At 40.7% G+C, this 22,908-nt stretch overlaps 1 protein-coding gene across 3 annotated transcripts in view; it reads right to left on the bottom strand.

Moving 5' to 3' along the window:
* LOC111268433 (uncharacterized) overlaps positions 1–22,908 on the bottom strand; it is a 90,743-nt gene that overhangs the window by 65,038 nt on the left and 2,797 nt on the right. The window contains exon 2 of one of the 3 annotated variants that reach the window (XM_022847418.2): positions 19,286–19,545. In XM_022847418.2, coding sequence (XP_022703153.1) covers positions 19,286–19,545 — 260 coding nt within the window. Of the gene's footprint in view, positions 1–4,311; positions 5,698–19,285; positions 19,546–21,555; positions 22,704–22,908 lie in introns of those variants that run through there. The other 2 variants (XM_022847417.2, XR_002685219.2) reach the window with 2 other exon arrangements.

Here is a 22,908-nt window from a genome sequence, read left to right as displayed (position 1 = left end):
ATTTGACCTTGAGACAATGTTACGTCATGATGCCGTACGGAATTTCCGCTGTCATTTCAGTCACCGGCTCAGCATCGCCCAAGACATGATCTTCTCATTTTGCAATAGCGGCCGGTACGTAACAGTCGAACAGGTAAAAAGCATGCGTTACTGCGGCCACGACAGCAACGTTAGTGCAAAGAGAAACTCATGGAAAAGATTTCTGCTTCACATTAATTATATCCCCATATAATTGTATATTTTCTAGTCTAGTTCAAGTCAATGACTCTTGCTTTCTCTATAATTCTATGTTAATTAGTTTACCGAATTGAAGTTACGAAGACAATCGCTCCATAGACGTGCATTAAAAACACAATCAACCGTAATACGAGTGCCACTGAGTGCGCGTATTCTCAGTCAATATTGGAAACGGCCATTCTTGTTGTGCAATCAATCAAATAGCCAGTCAGCCTGCAGGCCAATTGCTGATAGACGGACGGACGGGCGATTATATGGATTATGGCTTGAACGGTTTTGGTTCCTTGTCAGACTTCCCCGCCTCCGCCTCCCCCTCCTCCTCCTCCTCCACCTTATTATTCTTCTTCCTCCTCATATTCTTCCTCTTATTCTTCTTTTTCTTCTCCTCGTCCTCATCCTTCTACTTGCCTGTCCCATTCCAGACTGGCAGAGGTTCTAAATGAGGTAGATCCGCAAGTTGCTATTGTTACTATAGACGTACTTACACCTGCTGCAGTGAAAGTTACGCAATAAGAACAAGCCGTGTAACTCTTTTGCAAAATAACGCTATTTCACAGCTGTTTGTTAATGTAATTAGACAACGGGCCGATTTCAGGCGAATTCGCCGACGCATCTCTAACGAGATCGAAGTACGGTCAGACGAAACCTGCTCTAGCGATTCTATGCAATCTAGCCCCACGATTACCACGACAACAGCCACTTCCCCTAAAAACTTTACGACCACTTCAACTGTTGTTGAGCATCTGTGCCATTAACTAGATAGCTTGGTTTGCCTTTGCTAACTCGGTCGTTTGGCTCGATTAACTTTGACTCTTGAACAAATAAGTGTATGGACACCGAAGCATGAAAAACTGCCAGACAGGAAGGAACCTACCAGTGCACCTGTTCTGAAGCAGTAAGATTTGGCTACCATTACGGAGCAACCGTAACCGGGGTTGCTGTTTCACTTCACATTCTGCTGCTCTTCCAGATTTCCACCCACACTTTTCTATCTCTAAGAGCGTGATTTTATGCCCATGTACGTCCTTGTGTCCTTATCTGCGTTCATCTCGCGTACCGAAACAGTCCATGGACAAATCCATAGTCTAGCCGAGCAGAAACGTTTTGTAATGTTTCCACCTCGAAGCCGTAGCTCGAGTAGCCAACGGTCTTGGGCGTCTCTCTTCAGAAACTGAGCGCTGGGGTTGTTTACAAGGAGGAGCATATTTCTCGCCCTTACCTGCCCTTGATATCTCCCGACTAACCCCATCCTCCTCTATAGTCGAGTCCTACGAAAACAATACACAAGTGAGTTAACAGCCTGCCAGGTTGAATAATAACAGCATTTAAAAAAAATAGTATATATATATATTTCTGTTGTTGTTAGAATGCTCGTTAGCACATTGCTGATAGAGCCCTCTAATAATTAGAAATGGCTTCCGCGATAGTAGCGGTCTATCAACATGTGAGAGCATATAATATTCGGAGCGTAGAAGCGTGTTGAGATCGACAGTGCAAACGTTACCAAGCGCCAATGAGTGAACAGATAAAATGAATGAAACCGCTGGCTGACGTTTCGATGTGAACGGTATCGCATCTGACCAGCCTTGACATATCTATTTACGTTAACGTGTTTGCAACGCGGTATAACCTACAACATTGGGCGTTTGGACGCATTTCATTGAAGGAAACAATGTTTCCTCACCAGCGGCCCTTTCGAACCTGCATCTACAATAACGTTTGTATGTTCCCGTGTAAAAACAAACCGTCAAAGGAGAATAGTTTTTTTTTTTAATTAACATTTGCCTACCTCCAAAATCCAACTTTTTTAATGTCTCGAGCCGTTTTGCGCAAGCTGATCTCTCATAATCATTCTTCGTCATCCTCATCGACAGTTTCCAGCATCTGCTAGGCACAGTAGCTTTGACATTCTAATTACACAACAATTTTTAACAATATTTCATTGCTTTGAATAGTAATTTGCTGGTATTGAAAGTAATAGCCATCAACAGCTTACTCATATTTTTTTTCCTTACGTCGCTGTGCCACCAGCAGTTATTCTTTATCGGGATTTATTACACTTTACCGTGGTATTACAGTTAAAAGTAACTGTGGATAATCTAAGCACCAATGCAAGCGTCGCGCACAAAAGCAGCTAACGCACTATATCAATAAATAATGCGAGGTAACGGTTCATCCCTCATGACCGACTCACAGGGCGTACGTCAAGACCTACCGGCAGCCTGTATGGTTTCAGGGCACCATTCTCCCTGCAGTGGAAGAATGAGACGATGACGAAGGACACCAGTGTGTGTAAGTGTATCAGTGCTAGTCGAATTTACTTCATGATGATTTAGGTATTATGAGCACAGACTTCTGTGCAGGCAGCAAAATCAATGGACACAGATCCTACTTACTGCGTCGCTCCGTGTGGAACCAATTTGCAGAAATTATCGCCGCTCTATTTAATAAGTAATAGTGTTGTTGTGCGTGTGGTCCTGTTAGGCGTTAATTAGTAAGTTTGTGCAGCAGGTCGCTTGCTGAACTGGCGAACGCATGCAAGGCAATACTTGGTCCTCGACAACCTTGGCTCTATTTTATAATAAGCCGTTCGCATATAGGTGGAACTGCTGCTTCGGTGGAGCGTACAATAGACGACTCACTAAAAGATACATGATGGCTACTTTTCGTCGGAGGTTGCGTGACAATGACAATAGTAGAAAAGAGAAATACAAAGATCTATTTCAGATCGTTCCGGAACTTTTCAATCTTATGATTATTATTATTTTGTCTTACTTCTAGAAGTAACACTTGCCGTTACCAGGTAACCTCAAAAAATTTCGTTCATTCGCTTTTTCCTAAACTTCAAATATCTGGCTGACATTTTATAGCTGTGACTTTTTCCCGTTGCTTGGCCACAGTGGGACTGAGTGTTCTATCCAAAGTCGCTCACCTAATGTAAGGCCTTTTTGTTAAGAACATCAATTTCTTTAAATGAACATCGTAACGCTGCTTGCGTGATGTGTAGGGTTCCAGAATACATGTCGTTATTTTCATAATACGTTTTTAGACATTTAACCCTGTCTAACAGCTCGTGGAGGAGCTAGAAGGATTTGAATTTTACATTGATCTTACAGGTATCACTTGAACGACAGCCTTCCAGTATTATTCTTTGCTCATCATGCAAAAATCGTGTTTCGCGCGCACGCCCATTGTAACTTCCTGCCAGTGGGTAGCAAGCAGGCTTGATCCAATAGGCTACGGATCCCATCATCTACTTTCGAACGTCTTCTAAAATATTCTCTGACAGAAACGAACTTCTGCGCGCAAAGGGCGACAGCTGCAGCCCACACTGGCCCTTTATGGCTTACAGCCTGCACAGACAGAACATTTACAACATTCAGCGCACGCGCAGGTTAAATTTTTGATCGATGTTTAAATTAAATAAGTGTGAAATTAGTTCTATGTTACTTCTAAGCATCAGAGCTTAGAAGTAAACTATAAACCGTTAAGGCATCAAGACGACGTTTGATATCTTTAATCAGCACTGTGTGTTTGGCTAATTTAAATGGCATAGAACAATCGGTCCCGCGTAAAGAATACTAACTGGCGTGCTATATGTCATGCAAGGTCTGGGCCTTCTTAGCCCATTTTCTGCCTTGTGCTTCGCACCTTTTCTGTGTAGCTGTTATTTTAATTGTTGGTTGTGCATTATTTATAAAATAACGCGTACGCTTTTACTCGTTGCAGGAAAGCAGGTCTTTCTCCAGTCGTTACGCTATAGAAATTGACCAAAGTTCTAATACGCGCACAGATTGAAGATTAAATTAATCAAAGAACTCTTAATTCAATTATTCTTGCATGAAGGAGTTCTAAACAAATCATATACTAATAAAATAAAACCTCTGAGAAGACTGGATGAAATCTTATGAGGTTGATACATAGGATCCGCATATCAACATGAATGTGCATTTGTAGGGATACGCTGAACGCTTCGAATACGTTGATGTGAATGAAGTACTCTGTTTCTTCTAAAAATGAGTCAGTATAGTAATATTAATGAGTTCGAATAGATTAAGTATAAAGAATACTTACTTGCAGCATGCTGATTGGTGTTTAGGACTGACGACTGAAGGAAACCCTTCGAGATCAGATCCTGAATCCGAATCATTCTTTAGAAGAGGCCCGTGAGGACCAGGGAACCCACTGCTTCCGCCTGACTTATACACAGCTGATAACGTCTTGTGACTTTTTGCTATAAGTGCATCCAGCTCACGACGCTTCTTCATCTTCTTGCACGGTACCCGAATACTAACTTCATGACGACGAGGGTCGCATGTACCCGCCTCAAGGTCTACCGAGCGTCGCAGCATCGCCATCCACCGCGCGACAGTGTGAATTAAATATTACCACAACACAATACTACGCGCTAGGCGTTCCCTGCGAAGTTTTCTCTTGTGGCTTCGATCTTTCAGAAGTAGAGTGGGAAAGACTAAAACAGAGGAAAAAATAGGATAGATTTCCTTTCGCTAGCTTATGATCACGAACCAGCAGTTAAGCAGCCAATTAAACTCGCCATCGCCAAGCCACAATTCACTTCAAATACATTTTATAGCGCAGAAGCGGCACCAGTGGCTCAATGAGTGGTGAGCAGTGTAGGCAAACCAGCTGTACCGTATAGTCAATGTGCAATTAGGAAACAGTAACTTTCCGTCCTTTATTTGCTGGCGGATTTCCTTTTTCCGTCGACCGCTCGGTGTTCCACCGATACTATTGGCTAATCCTGAGATATGGCCTAGTAAATGGAGATGGCGAGATAAGATGATACATAAATCAACAAACAGCGGGATTAGAAGTACGGAAACATGAAATTAGCCTTAGTTTCTTGTCCAAAAAAACTACGGACTATACTGCGAACACACCACAGCAAGCCCCACACGGCACTCACTACACACATGCACGTACAGTGGAGGACTGCAGACGCTGGGGCTACAGGGGCAAATTGCTCTGCGCGAATCCGCCCCGGTGCTCCGCAAGGCGGCGGGGTGACGGTAGTAGTAGAATCTTCGATTGACTAATTAATCGAGGTAGCGCGCTAGCGGCAATAGTTATCCTTGAATTAATATTGCTTGTAGAAGTAATCGTATTACAAAGAATATAGCAGTTCTATGTGCTCTGAACCGTCATTGTTATATTCGCCGCCTTCGCCGTGGACTTCACAGCGGTGAGTATGGGTAGTACCCGTGTTACTTGGCTGGTACTAATATTCACAAATACACATACACACATGAACTGATAGATGGGGTTTGCCACCACTGCCGCCGAACGAGGAACTAACAGCAGATCATCAGAGGCAACGCGCGTTTAACGTCGCCGCGCGCCAATCAGCGGCGTACATCAGGCTGCAGGACTTTATCCCTGCGGGACACGACCGCCGTGGTACCGCTGCCTGCTGCGGTACCCTCTGGCCTGGTCTATGGAAAAGTGTGCGCTGTTGACGTCGGGCTCCTGTCCTTCCTTCGCCGACAGAATGTCCGGAGCAGACGACTCTCGTGAGGAAAGGGCACAAAGCAATACGCCTAGAAGCGAGAGGCGGCAGGACAGAGTGATCCACTGGGGCAAAAAACCACCCATGAGCAGGGTCCACCAAGGACTGGCTACAAAGCCGCTATTATGATTGTAGGCGCTAAAAGTCATATCCCTATTGCTTACCCCTAATCATTTCACTGACATTCCCTGTCTATTGTCTTTCCCACGTCTAGCACGGATATACACTCAGGCCACGCTCTCTACCGTACTATCGCCTGCCTGTCAAATGAACGGAACACGATTGACAACGATATAGCTGATTAACAGAAAAAACTTAGGCTGAGAAGGTCGACATTAAAGAAGAAGCACCTTTTCAGATAAAGACTTTGTCCGAACTGGGACAGAAACGCGTGATGGTGTTTACGAAAGCCGAAGACAAAGACCATCCACAACAAGCTCCACATCGATAACGAGAATCGTAATTAGGTTAAAACGAAAAGCCTATTTTGGATTCTATCCAATATACATTAAATGTACTGGAAACGTACAGACTCATGAATGTCCTATAATAGGGAAAAAATGATACGAAGCAGTGTTTCACGAATGGTAAAAAGGACCAATTAGAGGAGAACCAGAATAGTATCGTATCGTATCGTTTATATCTGATTGTGTCCTTCGACTACACGATAAATAAAAACTTAATGTTAACAAGTTTCTTTTTCGGTACCCTCTGCAGTTCGGAAGCAATAGGTGAATATTGGCCATTTGTGAATGAGGTGTTCGCGCAGCTGACGCAGTGCATTGTTGACAAAGAAAAGCTTGTATCATGCATAAATAAATGTCAGCCTTGGCGGTTTCATTTTGTTCAAGAAGGCTTTAGCTTACCAAGTAGTGACTTCGGGTAGACATTCTGGACATACTGTTCTGCACTGGGAATAGGCTCATAAAAGTTAGGATAGGCATGTTAAGAGTTAGCGTGCCCTGCACTGCATCTCATAGACGACGCCTATTTTTCGGAAACTTGCGTTGTGATAAACTCCAAGCATCCGATTCCGATACAGTTCATATACAACGGTAAAATATATATATACATACATAATAAAAAAAAATTTAAAACAGATGTTTGTAACTTTGTAACAGTGAGAAAGTCAGAACATACATATCAGAACCGAAGCGCACGAACTATACTGAAATCTGGACCAAAACCTAAAATATTCTCGCCAAAAATAATTGCCACCTGGTGGTATTATGTAATTAATTCCGTAGTTCGTTGCCGACATCGAATTTTCTAATATAGATAGACGTTACCGATTTCCCTCAACATATTACGTCTTACAATTCGCGCTTTCCTCTGAAAGGACAAAAGCGCATTTCTTCTTCAACAATAAGGGAAGGCTAAAACACAGCTCTTTAGTTATTGTATTTGATACGTATTACTGTACCATACGAAGGGGACCAAAAGCAATGGTAGATGTTTACATCCCGTGGTAATAGTTAGTCCCATCTGTTGAAAGTGCTTGGTACCTTAAACGTCCGGCAACAAGCGCCTTGGAAGCAGTTGTCATAATACTTGTAAACCCCCAATTCTACGCTTCCGACATTTACAATTAGACAATGTTCATATCACTAATGATACATGTATTAGGAGCGTAATAACCTGTGGATCGAAGTTCGTCCAAGAACCTTAAATCACTGAATTAAACAAATGACAATTGTTTGGTTTGTGATGACGATTAACGAGTAAAGCAGACATATATTGAAACGAAAATGGTCCTTGGATGCTGCTCGATATGAAATCGCACTGCTCGCCTTGCGGCCTAGGTTAAAGAATCAGTCGACCGAAAAGGCCCTATTGTCGACTCACGCGACTGATTCCGGAAAGTATCCCCAAGACATGGAACTGGGTTTGCTGTCTTCATTCAATACGGCCCACAATCATAAAGTTAAAATGCTTACACATTCTATTATTTCTTTTATTATTATTATTTGCCCAAATTGTATGATGTTATTAACAACAATGCAAACTCGTTTGATGTTCTATGTCGAATGTGTTAGGAGCGATCATGACCTTGGTGTGCCATGCGTGTAACTTCCTTTGTCCAATTTTCGTCAGAGCAAATCATTATAACTTGAAACTAGTGTAATCAACCAGCTTGTTGCCAAGCAGACGACGTAATTGTGGAAAGGGTTCCATAATCATTATGAAGCGAGAGATCTCGTGTAGAACTGGCCGTCTCAAACCGGCACGATGGACTGACCACCCAAACGCAACACACGCTACTACTACTACTACTATACTATAATAAGCAAAAAAAAAAAAACAGAAGTCTGCATAGTTTATCTTTTTATGATAAAACATAAGGACGTAGTGTTTCGACAAAAACACCCATTATTTGGTCACAGATATTGACCAACTTCTTAATAACCAATAATAATAAGCTTGAGCAAGTATCGAGTTTAGTAACCGATTCTAACGTACATGTCAGAAAGTCCACAAACAGCTCAGAAAAACTGAACAATGAACGAAGCTTATTTGATGCGTGTTTCTTATAACATTTGTGTGTGTTTAAATAAAATGTTTTACACGTTTACTAAAACTAGCAGACTTTTTTCAGATTATCTAGTTAGGGCCTCATCGGCAAATATGATAAATTTATATCTATCTAAAACTTTATCTTTATAGAAAAGTCGTAATTAAGTATAATCTTAGTTGAAGTATAATCTTATTTATTGGAGGAATTAGTAAAATGTGAACCTTATCAATAATTTCGACAGAGCCCAAAACGGGCTTTGACATTAAGATCTTTTGTTAATAATAAAATAGCTTTAAACTTATTCCTGATAAAGCCTAAGTTTCTCATATTCAAAGAAGGACCTCATGTGTACGTTTGCCTTGTTTAATCTGCAACATATAGAAAGCGCGCTTATGAATACCTTTGAGCAGCCATACTTCACCGCTCTTATCGTTGTCACACCTTAACCCCATGTACAGATGAAAAAGCCGTTTCTAATGTTATATCATCGCATCTTGCAACTTTTATCTAGCACTTTTATAACGACTTTACGTTTCCAAACACAAGCACAATACAAACGTCTATTTGCAAAAAAACAGTTCACTTAGACTTATCTAATGCAATCAGCCCCACCGAAATCTTCGTTTTATTTACCTATCCCACGTCACAATAGGTATTCGATTACTGCAGTATTCTCAAAGGTTCACAAAAAAGTACAATTGACTCGACACGGTCCTGCCTGTGATATATTTACGATACTTATCCGCTCTCTCTTGTATATCTGCACTTTATGCAGTTATCTATATCAATCTTTGAGCAAAGACAACCTGAAATGACTAGCGCTCAACTGGAAGCGTTCTATTACGCAGTCTCATCTTTTCTTTTTCAGTGGTCCATGACATTGTCCGCATTTCTGTACCCGCTGTCAGCAAAGCTCGCGTATCGGTCTGATAATACATCTCCATCTACCAGAAATACTACCTTCTCGAGCTCATATTTTTCCACACGTCCTCTCTTTCTCTTTCAATCCCCCGGTTTCTCTCAGGAGAGTGCGATACTTTCGAACATGTTCCAAATTTACGAGAGCGACCAGCGAACAATCCCTTTCACTTATTATTTCCAACAGTTACTCTGCACGTCTCTGTGAACGAACTGGGTCCATTGAATGCTCCTTCAAAATCCGCAACCCCACCCCCTCCTCCGCTCGCCCCATTTCCACCATAATGGAGATCCTGTTGTGAGAGCTGGAACAGCAAAATATAGGCCGACGTCGGAAGCTTAGACCGATGCGAACGTCACAGGACCTTTCCCAGCCTACTCGTGGTGTCTTTTGGCCACGGATAAGTTTCCGAGAATCTACCTGAAATTTCGATAGGCCTCCCTTTTTTCTTGACATTCGTATTCTTGAAACGACTGTGGCCTACGACAGGCTGATCCATTCTCTCGATTTCTTGGTCCGATGTGATTTTGTCAATCGCAGCCTTGCTATCGACAACCTTAACCATAATCTATTATCGATTATTATTAACAGAATTTTTTCGAGCGGCCACAGTTGAATTAAAAGACATTACGAACAAATCGAAAATCATCTGTGGAGTCCGTCATCTAATACGCTCAGTTGTTATATATAATTTCCTTATTTTTACTCCCGATTTTACAGTAACCACTATTTGCCTAAAATCACGAGTCGAATAAATCCTCTAAAGCACCTCCAAACCTCGGCTGCCGCAATGGCAGCTAGGCTTAGGTAACGTCGTGGAAGGCAGTGAGAAAAATTAAAGCTGCTACCACCAACAAAAACCTGTCACTTCCGCTCTTGGATAGTCGTCATGGCTCCCGTCAACGCCGACCGTTGAGACCGTCACTACGCATATTTTTCGAATGGTCGCATGATCCGGCATGATTCAACAATAGGTTTCAAACAGTCAGCATAACGTCGCTGTCAATATTTATTTCAGAATTGAAAGATATCTCCCACTGTATTAATATGAACACTTTGTATGGCAACAGGAGACGAGTTGGCTAGCAAGACGGATAAGCCGAAAACGTGTTTTGTGCGCGGCCTAAATCTGTCGTAGAAGGCTTAATTAAGCTTGTTACACAGCTGGGGAAAAGGCCCTAAAAAACAAGAGGAGGACGAGCTTGTATGACATCTCACAATCGACTATATAATACAATGTGATATGGAGCTTGCTCTCAAACTGACTTTGAACACAAAGGCAGCTTTGTCTAGTATATTTTCATGACACTATCGCGAGGTTTTCCGGACTTATATTGCTAATATTTAACGCAACTCTTATCTCCAGCTGACAATATCTGTTTTTTTATAATGTTCCACCCCGAGAAAAAACAGTGATTCATTACACCAAATAAGTGTACTGCTGTAAAAAATAACACATATATATACATATATATATATATATGTACCTTAAAATGAGTATTCGATTAGTTCATGTCCTTCGGGAACCCTGTAAGACATTTTGCCGAACTCGTTAAGATTACGGGAGTTGGCCTTCAATCAAAGGATTGTGCCTGTCACGATAAATGTATTTTGCTTAATAAGCTTAAGTACAAAAAGTCTTATTGTAATTGGATACTAGAAAATTGATAGATAAATTCTAGACAAAGTAGGTACGCATTGAATACATGAATTTCCGTATTTGACTTTGAAATTAATTTTTTGTCTGAACTTCACGGCGCAAGTGTGCCCGCCCCCTGACTTCAGCTTAGACCGGGCCGCTAGGCGTTGCTTCAGACTTCAGAAGCCCTGAGTGCCTAATGGCTCAAGTGCTGGAAGTGAAGGCTCCAGGCTAACGTGGTCTGTCTTAAAACTAATCTATGAACAATGAAAGCCGCTATACAACTTAAGGCTGCATATTGAAAAATCACAGAATGATCGTGATGAATCACAGAATGTTATCCGTGTGCATACACTTACTTGTCCGTTCAGACGGTTTTTTCCGCAACGAATTCTATGATGAATGTGTTTATCTATCATCTGCAAGATAGAAGCCTTCTTCTATTCCCCGAGCAATTTAGGCCTTCTTTTTGTACAACTACTGAGAGAGATCACTGCGAGCTACCGTATACCCTGTGCGGCTTCAGTCACATAACAGGAAATGAGTACACAGCTTCTCCGTTAGCAACCACATGAGCTGTCGATCGAGAAGGGCCATATGCTGCATTAAAAATTAGCACAATTAATATCGATACAATCATGAAACATTGGGCAGCAAGATTATTCCATATTTATTCCTAATATAATACTACGCATAATTCGAATACGATCTGCAGGCAATAGTTGAAGTCAATGCAGGTATTTGCTTAGGCATTATTTAGAATTTTGAGCCCGGTACTGGTTCGCTTACGAGTGGTACCTACGTCCGATTTCGAAACTAGACCATCCCTCACGTGCCCTAGTGATTTACCTAATGCAATAAACCGCTACACTTATGGAAGGAATAGAGCCATGAAAAATGCGCAACTACTTCGAGATTTTGTGTATATTCGTTTGTGAACGTTTCGTCCGACTCTGTTTGCACAACCGCTCAAATGTTTGCTTAACTCGAGTGTATTCGTAGTATTTTTGTCTTTGTCTATCGTCTCTTGGTCGATGTAAAGCTATTTTCAAATTACACCGCTTCCACGTACTTCATATTTTTCTAAAGTTTACTAATATCCTCATATTTCTATCATAGATTGCCTTCTTCCTAGGAAAGAAATGTTTCCTTTTGCTAAAGGCATATTCTACCGTATGGAGCTAGGGAAAATAATGCACCCTGAAAGCTACGTTGTTGTTTGGACAAATATTTCCGCTTTTTACCACAATGGCAAACCAATGCGATTTGTAAAAATGTCTTATAAGCATGATAAAATTTGAAAGACCGTGTTAAACCGTCAAAGGCTATGTGTGGCCCATTTTGCCAGAATCATATCATGTGACGAATATCATATAATTGAGTGCATGCAGATCTTTGAGTCTATTCCATATTTGCACATCTGTTTATGTTGAAAATGTTATTAGAAAAAAAAAAGTAAAAATTGTGTCGTATTATTTACACGTCCTATATATACGAGAATAATTCAGAATCACTGGCCTTTACGGTTAGTAGCCATAGTATCGTTGTAAGATCTGTGTATATAGATGTGTTCTCTCCCCTATGAACCCTTTCATAATTACATTTCCGTATGTACACAACGAAATGAGCCAGTACCGGCGATAGATTACGATCGATGCTTGAAAGTTCTAATACGTATTGTGCCAAAAAAGGGTTCAACCATATCATAGCAGCTCAGGCACACACAGGCTTAGATCTAGAGATAAATCATTTGCCTGTTTGATCTACTATAGACTTAAGGGTCTGTCCTTACATGCAGGGAGTAATTATGCCACAGACTTGAGAAAATCCACGATCATGATTATGACACCGGCTTTAAAAAGTGTAAACAATACATTTGAAAATGATCACGCGTAGATCGAAGCGTTTCATCAAAAAGAAAAGAAACATACTGAAATTTCCTGCAGTTAGAGATGACGTAAATTCTTATTGCCGAGGCTTATTAAGGCACCATCTGTGCGACAGAAATACGAAATGAAGTTCAAAATTAATAATAGTATCATGAAGTATTCCAAACAAATTATAGCTACGTTTAATGATACCTCTCTCTCCCTCTCTCTCTCTCTCTCTCTCTCTCTCTCTCTTTCTTTCTGTCTTTCTTTTATATATATACAATGCGTGTGTGTTTTCCTTATTTTTATACAACGCTATATAAATGATGAAATCCACACGCTTTGCCGCCTACTAGGTTTTCTCCGGCTACTTTCCTGCTGGTGTAATGGCCGCTTATGGTGGCGTCGCATATCCAATGATTAGCAAAGAGCACTGTGCATCGTCAACCTTAGCTAACTTTGAAGATCTTGCAGTACCGAAAGAAAAGGACCGCTACCATTAGTTGGACTCGCTTTTTACCGATAGTCTTTCCGAGTTCTTAGGGAACCGTAAAGTTTATCCCGACGAGCAGCGAAGTTCGCACGCGCCCTGTTCCACATTTTCCACGTGTTACATGCCCCTCTAATATATTCAACTGCTCCGAGCGGCATTTGGTACAGTGCTAAGAACTAAGAAAAAATTGATAATAATTTCGTTCGGCTTTTAGAATTTCCAAGAGACACACTTTAAAAGAAAAAAAAATATGTACTCTTGTCGCACCTTGTCGCTCCAAGTATCTGCCTTTGGTTCCTCCTTTGCCCTTGGACCACCTCGTCAACAAGAGCAGCGGCTTAACAGAAACACCCTTCTCTAGGTAGAATACGAAACAAGCAGATAAATAACGATGTTAAGTTAGAATTCTACCATGCGTGCCACAATACCCCTGCTACACTCGCGGCCCTAGGGGCACGGTCGTTGCAATCTCTGACACGAATAACGTGAATGCATCACCACTGGCGCCAGCATCCTTTAAACAAACCCTCAAAACAAACGGAATTCTGCTCACATCGCTAGAACCCACGTAATTCTCGGGTTACCCACACATTTAACCCTTAGAGGATACGAAAAAGCCACAGTTTGTCGTGCTTCTACGAAAGATCCGGCTATGAGAAGAGGCCACGGCAGTTATCCACGCTGATTAACGATGCCGGTTGTTTCACTACAGGCGCAGGCTAAGAAAAAGAATAAAGTGAGATGAAGGAGGGAGGATTAGAAGAAAGGACAAGAGGATAGATGAAGAGCTGGCCCGCATGAATGCAAGCGTCCGAACCTGTACAGGGGAGTGCTGCAAGTCAGACTAATCTATTACATTTTAAATGTTGTCAGGGGCTGTGGAAGACATGTTCCTTTTACATTGAACTATAGTTGTTGTCGTTGTTAGTGCTGTGGTAACCATAGTGATAGGGATAGATCCTCAAGTTTACTCGAAAGCCTCGCGTGCCATGATGTTGGTAATTGTATTGGATGGCTTCTGCAGTAGCCGAGGACAACGTACGCATTATTTAGTTTTTAATTTATTATATTGAGCGTTGTATCTTCGGCTCGTGGAAGCTCTTAGTGGAATATTTACGAACTAATGAAAAAAAATAGTAAAATAATCGTTTCTCTTCCGCCAAATTCTGCAAATCGGCGGGAACGAATTTTACGAAGGACATACATTAGCGGTAGGTGAGCTCGACAATGCATAGTTGGTGGTTAAATAATTAGAATTCGCCAACATTTAAGCTGCCTTTAAGTGTAATATTTTGAAATAAAATCAAATTAAACTAACAAAATTCTGTTTAGGCACAGCTGGTTCGACACTGAACCTCACTACTAAACGATATGACGGCTGAGACGAACAATTAATGAACAAAATAAAAAAATTTTTAGATGTACAGAATATTCACTACTATATCCTGTCCGAATGGGGGTTTATAGCAGCATAAACTTGTCGAGGTGTGCTTGTTACCCCAGAATTCTGCCGTCTGTTCGAACAGCAGCTTTCCAGTAAAGCAGTTATAATTAGAATATGCATTAACGAAAAATTTATAGTTTCGTTCGTATTTACATGGTTTGAGCCACTTATACGCTTTAGTAAGCCAAAGTATTTTACCCTTACAAAATAATCAATCTTCAGAAGCTGGAATTGATTATTTTATAGAAAAACACTTGCGATCGTATAGTGGCTGAACTTTAGCTGTTCCCCCAGACCAACTAAAAAGGAGCTATTGCTTCGAGAGCAAGCACGGTGTGTGTGAGAGCAGAGTCCTTGTTGAAGGCTGGAGGTGACTAACTTTTACTCATAACTATAATGAGAAAAATTCAATTAATTTTACATTATAATCACTTTATAGCAGTAAGCTCTATGTGCGAATCTCGCAAGATATTTCATCAATTCTCACCGTTCGTAAATTCACTAAATTAATTAGTGCATGGAAAGACATCCTGGAGTGCTACGTATCCCTCCAGCGTAGTCGATTAGAACGCGTGGGGACACTGCTTTCCGCACTGGAAAGCCTTAAGCACCAGACCGTACTCAGCCAGGCGAGTAGTTAACCGTTCCATAGGCACAGGACCACCCCGCCAAGCTGTCGCGCAGCTATTGTAGCTGGATGATTTAACGGAAGGCACATACAAAACGTTATCTAGCAATTGCTGACCTTCGAGTTAAAGTTAGCACATAATTCGCCACCTTGCAACCTTCATTGTTGATCTGTAGCTCACTGGTCAGCAATCCACTAGGAAACTTTTGAAATATAATGAATCAATCGACATAGTTCTAGCATCTCCATGTTGGTTGACGCTAGTCGCCTGTATGCGCCAGTAGGCACAAATGTTTTGTCTTCCAGATTCAATTAAAATTTACAAACTTATTCCGCTATTACGGGTGACGAAAGGGCCTTACGATCATGTTTTGAAACATATGAGCTTGTGCCATAAACCAACGCAGATCAAATCAACAATCTTAGTTGCTGCTTCCGTTGTCATCCTTATAGCTCGAGTCTGAATATACAGGTAGCCAAAAATGATCAACAGTAAATCGTTTATAGGCTAACTAGATATGAACGCAGATGCAATCGCGACTCCTTTTAACATCAGATCACTAATTTAAAAGAAAAATCATATCGTTGTGCGGGTCGCATCATCTGCGAGCGTATGCAGGTGTGTATTGCAAAGAGCTCCAGATAATAGGGTTGCATCGGTACAACATGAATACTCTGGCACGCTTCAACCGAGTGAAGCATTTTAAATGTCCCTTCTAAAGGAGGGAGGATTGATTTTTCGCCGATCAGTCAAAGCGTTAGGAGGGGTATCCGGAGTACTATTTCCAAGCGAGCCGCTTCTTGGATCCCTTGAAAATTTTTCTTTTCCATACCACGTTCCGGACTTTGCAGGCGTTATCTTTATTATTGACCACATTGGATATATATATATAAAGCTGAAGATATGGCTGAACAATGTTAGGGTGAATTGATTTTGTACACTTTTAGATTGTGTTTTCGATTTCATAGTGGCCAACTTTAATAACTGGCTTTGAACAGCTCGCTTGCTTTTACGTTCAAAACCTGTAAAATATTATATATAAATAAATGAGGTCTCGAATTCGCTAAACAGAGCAAATCTGGAAACGCTTGTTAAGCCAGAAGGCGCCATCAAATGAACGGGAGTTATGTCCTACATGTGGTCGACAGAGATCCCCTGTATCGTGTTAATATTACATTGGTTGACTTTGTATCTTTCCGTCCCTTCAATCCAGTATCTGTCCTGAATTTTCACCGTGAGGAAACTTTGCTTTCACGTTCCTTCAGCTTCCTGCCCAAGAACAGAATGCGATGATTCGAAGGCCACTATCCATAGGTATGATGAGCCCTCTTATCGACCTGCATCTGCTCTTCACGCTTCTGTCAATTGGAGCTTATCCAGCGGCGACTTTACTCTGTTTTCTTACAATAAAGCTATACCTATTGGCTACCAGGCTTATTTATATGGATTATTCCACGCATTTGCTTTCATGCGACCGCACGAAGCCATTAATGGCCTATATACAAAATGACTCACCGATGAAAAAAGCTCGCTTACATCTATCCAATTCCTGGTTGTTGTACTTTTTCGGCGGCATGCTACCAGGTTGGCTATAACTATTACTAGAGGGCCGTACGCACATCTAATCTGATACCATTTCGCCAGGAACGGGCTGGCGTTATAAGCTGTTCGGCGACGAGTCAAGCTCTACATTACCTTACTTCTATTATGACTCCCTTCGAAAACAGTTATATTGAGGGGGTTTACGTTTCAACTATCCACATAGATTAAGCGACCGAGAGGGAACTCTGTTGATCCTTCATAAATAAGGAGAAATGAAGTCAGTTGTTATGAACTTTTGCCCCGGAAGAACAGAAAAAAAAGTCAACATAAAACGACGAAGGACTCATAAAAAAAGTACGTCGGCAGAATAAACAGCGATAGCTTAATGCAAGCGTGCTTGGACTTCTTTAGGGCGAACACGCAAGGGTAAACATTTTGTAATGCGCGTGGTCGTCGCGCTAACATTGGGAGTACCATTATTTTGTAGCAGGTACAATGGCAGAACCCGCAGAGACCGTTTAAGCATTAACTACGAATATATCAGACGCCACTATACCTTGCCGACTGTTAGAAGCGAGTGAATCGAATGTACGGTGATACCAAGCAAATTTCTAAAAGAGCGACGACAAACAGTGGGAATTTGCGTTTTTAATACAACGATGCTTGATTTATATCTTCGATATCACATTCAGTTATTTGTTTCAACTCCAATGATTCGATACCTTCTGAAATTTTTTGACTAATCATATAATTATTTTCGTTGGGGCTTTTAAATCTACATTTATCTTTATTTTAGAATTTGGCAGCGTTGCGTATCGAACAACTGAAATTTTCGATAAGCCTGAACACTAAGATGGTCCATTTGCTTTAGATTTGACCAAAATTTTATCATTTAGGATTTATCAAGCTTATAATAACACCGATGCTAATTAGCAGCCTGTAAAAGTCGACCGGCGAATGCGTAAGGTCAATATCCGAACTCATATTAAACTATGCGTGAAACATCACGAAACACATATAATTCAAATAACAGGGGTCGTATGGGCTCGTAAGGATTTTCAAGAGGGCTCTGGTTTCATCTACAATAGACCATACTTTTTGACCGTTTGCTGGCAGGCTAGGCAAATAAAGATTAGGATTCACCCGCTATAGAAAACTAATGGGTAAAATAGCCCCCGAATTATGTAGAAGATGAAAAGAACTCACTAGAAGCCGTTATAGACTATGTTAGAGGGGATTCGTTTCGGTGGGTCACCACCGTTTGGAACCACGTTGGAAACACCAACGTTTCTTCGCACTGGAAACAGTTTCTCTTGGCTACGTCATGAGCGTGCTTCATAATGGTAACGAGTAAGCGTAGTTTGTACGGTTGTATTATGCGATCTTCTGGTTCATTTAGGTGCTATAAATTACTGCTACTGCTTTTTATATTCTTCTCAAAAACGTGCATTGATCCATGTGTATAACGTTTGATTTCGGCTGCTGTTCGCAGTTCGTCAACAAACTGAAAGTGGTATGCAGAAGCAGACGTCTTGGCGTCATAGCTAAATCCTATACAACGTAATCGGAGCTGTGCGATATGTGCACGCAGACACCTTCCTTACGGGCTATTTGACGTGAGATGAAAATGTAAGAAGTCATACCAACATGAAGTTCTGCTGAGAACTTCCAAAACTAGACCAAAGCTAGATTTTAAGTGGCTCAAGTACTGACCAGCTGCATCTGCTGGGGACAACCAGAAAAATTTTTCACACAGTATTTCAGAGCCAATCTCATCGCGCGGAACTAATTGTTGCGAAGAAGTTATGCGCGCAAATAACTAGCCGACTGATTGATCAGTTCTGATTCATAAGGGTGACTGACGGCAATGTTGTGTATACATCGACCATATTCTGTCGCCCGAACGATACGTCATATGACTAAAGATGCCATATCCATTCTAAAAACCACAACAACTTACCACAGATTGTTAATATTGTGACATATACGCACTACTACCTAAGCTGAGTTGCACTTTGAGGCTATTTAGCTCTTCTGCAGAGTCCAGATAAAGTCACCTCATCCTGCTGAGGGTATATGTAACAACGTATGGTCCCCAGGGCGGTTATGTAATATAATTCAATGCTATGATTTATAAAATGTTATTTATTTTTAATTTGCCCTGGAGATATAGTTTTGGCAGGCACGGCAAAGGAACAAGCTTGTTACTTTGACACCTTCAATTTTTTCTTGTCATTATTATATTTTATCATTCTAAAAAAAAGTTTAATAAAATGCAACAAATATATAGCTTCTCACACCTTCTGAAATTTAGTGGAATTGGCGCCATTACATGCTTTGTGCATCAGAAACACTTTTCAAAGTTTGATAATATTCAGATTTAAAGCCGACGTTTCCTTGCCCAAAAACGGTATAGCCCACATAGCTTCACCTTTCCTACGTACGAATACAGGTATATTTAGTGCATACATTTGACGGCGTCGTCCTGATCGTAGTTTCCTCTGCCGGCATCGAATATTTTGTGATCGTGGATAATCCAATCCACTCGATTACTAAGCCGGACAAGCATGATGCTCTCGATGGTCAGCGCGCCGACTACAAAAGTTATTACCAGAAACCGGCTAATCCGGGGCACGGTATCAAGAGCTGGCCAACAATTACCCTGCGAAGGATACCACAGCCTAGGGAAAGGCGAGGTCGCGGAACCGTTTGGCCTTCGTCGGCGCTTCCTAGACAAACAAAAACACGCATAAGTACAAAAAAATACTGTGTGATCTTATATATACATATAATATACAATTTCACGAATCAACTGATTTTTGTTTACTAACAACATCCTTCATAATTCTATTTAAGACATATACTTAATGTAGCTAGCTAATATAATCAAGAGACCAATCTTCCCTTATATGTTGGGCTCGTGTCTTGCTATCCTCTGTTACAAATGTTGGATGCGTTTACTTTTCGGAACGTAAAGCGCCCTGGGGCGATGTCTTTATTTGAAAGAGGCAGCTATGGATTGACTTGTAGCAGAGAACATGTTTGGGTAAACTCGATGCCGGTAATTGTTACGATCAACAATAACTATAAGCGACCAGCAACACCGCGGGTCGCTTTCTCCGAGTTTGAAAAAGTGCGAGACTAGTAACTGCAATAGCAGGACGATACAATAGAAGCCCGCAAATTTTATCTATAGTATTATAACCTTCGAAAAAACTAGGAAAGGATAAAGTGGCACGTGCCGGTGGCGATATCTGAATATCATTGTTGTTGTTTGCGTCGGCTACTGCGTAACGCTTGTTGGCGCTGATTGCCTAAAAAAGATTTTTTCTTGCATGTCCATGTGTTCCGCCAGCAACAAACAGTTCCAGAACAGCTCACAATACCAAAATACGGACTCATCGAATTTCAATAGTAGAATAGATACATAGATAAGTAAACTTAAATAAAGATGTTACGACGCAATATATATATATATATAGGAAAAAACGACGAAAGAACGCCAGATTAGAAACAATCTATCGAAAAAAGTGCCGAAAACGAGCTTTCCGCAACTTATGAGTTGTTACGACCGTTAGCCTAAGATACACAAATGTGACAGATATAGTTCTGCGCGGAACACGCCGATCTAACCGGGTTACGCCGATCCGTCCAAAAAGACCCGACTTTGGATATTTAAGATATATGTTGAACCGCTCATACTTCGAGTGGTTCAACATATATCTTCGATGTTGGATGGTTCTTCAAATCGATGGTCGAAAGAAGATCCTTGAGAATGTTGGGAGTGCACATGCAAAACGCGCTGCTTTCAAAACGAGCTAGAAATTCTAAATAGAGTCGGCATCATTGTTAAGCGGATGATCGATCATATCAGCAAGTACAGCTGAAGTCTGAAAGCAGTAATGATCGACACGACCGAAACACCGAACAGATCGCAAAACAACAAAAGTTAACCAGAGCTTGTAGCCAAAAGTGGTGTATAAGCGACCTACTCCTAAGGAGAGTTTTCTGTGCAGTGCACCAGGCAACCATAAAAGCATACTTGTTATCATGCATAGCTCTATCACTTCATTAAAACCTTTTGAATAAAGTGTATAGTTATCAAAATATAACGAAACTATAGCACGCTTTCCATAAACGGCCGTTGTTGTGTTTGGCAGCAATTGAAAAAAAAAAATAGACTGCAGCATAAATCAATGATCAGGTGACAACCGAATAGGTCCCATTACGGAGATCAATTATGGTGCGAATAAAACCTAAATGAAGTCACAAGTTGCTTCACGCCGACGCCAGACATCATTTCATTTCGACATGGGCGGGCGTACCGTCAAAGCTATTTAATAATGGCGTCCACCTACGGCGTCCACTAGTCCACTCTTCGGATGATCAGCGAAGATAACTCGTTTATTAGCAGTATCTGAACTTGATCAAACTATAAATTGGTGTGTCTAGGAAGCGCTAAGAGCATTATATTAAAAACGTAACCCTTACATAAGAAGCGGTCATTTCTGCTTGCCAAAGCAATTATAAGCCAAAAAAAAGCTAGCCTAAAAAATTCAACATTATTATATTTTGGTAACATTCAAGACAAGCGTTGAAAATATCCTTCAATATACTATAACATTCTTATTCGAATTGATGAAAGATACTTCATTTTTAGATGTAATGATTTGATGCCAGTTTGCGAATAGGTAAAATATTATTACTAAGAATTTTTTGAAAATTTAAAAAACACAGTATACGCTCACAAAATAAAATGACGTCAATTTTATTACGCACAAACCATAAGTATTATATCCATTTAACATTGATTGAAGCAATGCGGTTGGCTATAATAACAGTTATTACATGTTACACGTTGCTCGAAAAGCTTCAGTAAAAGCTCGCTTCGACAATTGCAAGGAACTCGCAAGCACACGCGTTGCACACTTTATCTGTCAATGCATAGTTACAGTAACGGTTCGTGTACAAATTCTATGAATATCTTGTATTTGTACGCATGTGCTTTGCATGTTGAATGTGTCGATTTATGGGCAGCCATAGTTAGAAGTTTTCATACATTTTCGAAATACCGCTACGTATTAAAAAATTTACCGCCCTTAGCTATTTCGAGCTAACCAACAAAAATATTTTTCTCAAATTTCCTCTAAGGGTGTATTCCTATTTTTCTGCTTGCTTATTACCTACATCTAAATCTAAATCACTTACTTTTTTAAGAATTTATAAGCTATTGAACATCTTCAAAGCTCCATAAAATGTTTCAAACGTTTTATTTGTTCTAGAGTTTTTCCAATATCTCCTACGAGCCATCACAGCCTTATCGTTAGAGTCGCTTAATTAAGTTACAGTGGAGATTTCATTTGAATATTGGCTAAAAATATCAATAGACTTTACGCTAGTCGAAACGTACCCATTTCAATAATGTCGAGCGATAGCACTTCAGCCCTAAAATTTTTGTCAAAGGGGGCAGGTGGGTGTAAAAGCTACCTTCCATAGAAAAAAAAATGTATTTTTGCCTAATAATCACTCTAAAATAAAGCAGGTGGATTGCCATTGCTTTTAGGCTGACTATGAGTAAGGTTACTTAATAAGCATCTTTTTCGACGGCGTTAACGGAGTCAATCATGTTTTGTCGAAACTTTTTGGGTTTTCGCTCAATAACAGACAATATGTAGTAATTTAGAGGGCTGCAGAGAACAAGTTGTTTGATACATGCTTCTTCTAAAATACGCTTGGATTATCAGCCAGCAAATGCAGAAGGATCAGACTAGTGTAACCCGGAACATCATCTTGCTAGGCAACATGCAGCGATATTTCCTTCATCGACGATGGCGTAACAGTTTGTGTGCGCCCAGACAAATACTTCCTCGCTGATGGTTTCACCTGTCTGCAAAGAGTACGGTGTCATGGCGTTCCGTTTATTGAAGGAGATTTCATACTAACCACAGTCAGCATATGAATATAACTTTTGTACTCACAATAAAGGCATCCTCTAAATTTTTTTACAAGTTAGTGATCATTTCTGCGGTTGATTTCCACTTGCATTGATGATATTTATTTTACTTTTATGACAAAAGTGGTGAATTAAATTT

Source organism: Varroa jacobsoni, unplaced genomic scaffold, assembly GCF_002532875.2.
Source record: "Varroa jacobsoni isolate VJ856 unplaced genomic scaffold, vjacob_1.0 scaffold_1283, whole genome shotgun sequence".
In the NCBI taxonomy this organism is placed as follows: domain Eukaryota; kingdom Metazoa; phylum Arthropoda; class Arachnida; order Mesostigmata; family Varroidae; genus Varroa; species Varroa jacobsoni.
Note: the sequence above shows the minus strand (reverse complement) of the source record. Positions and strands in the feature narration are given on the sequence as shown.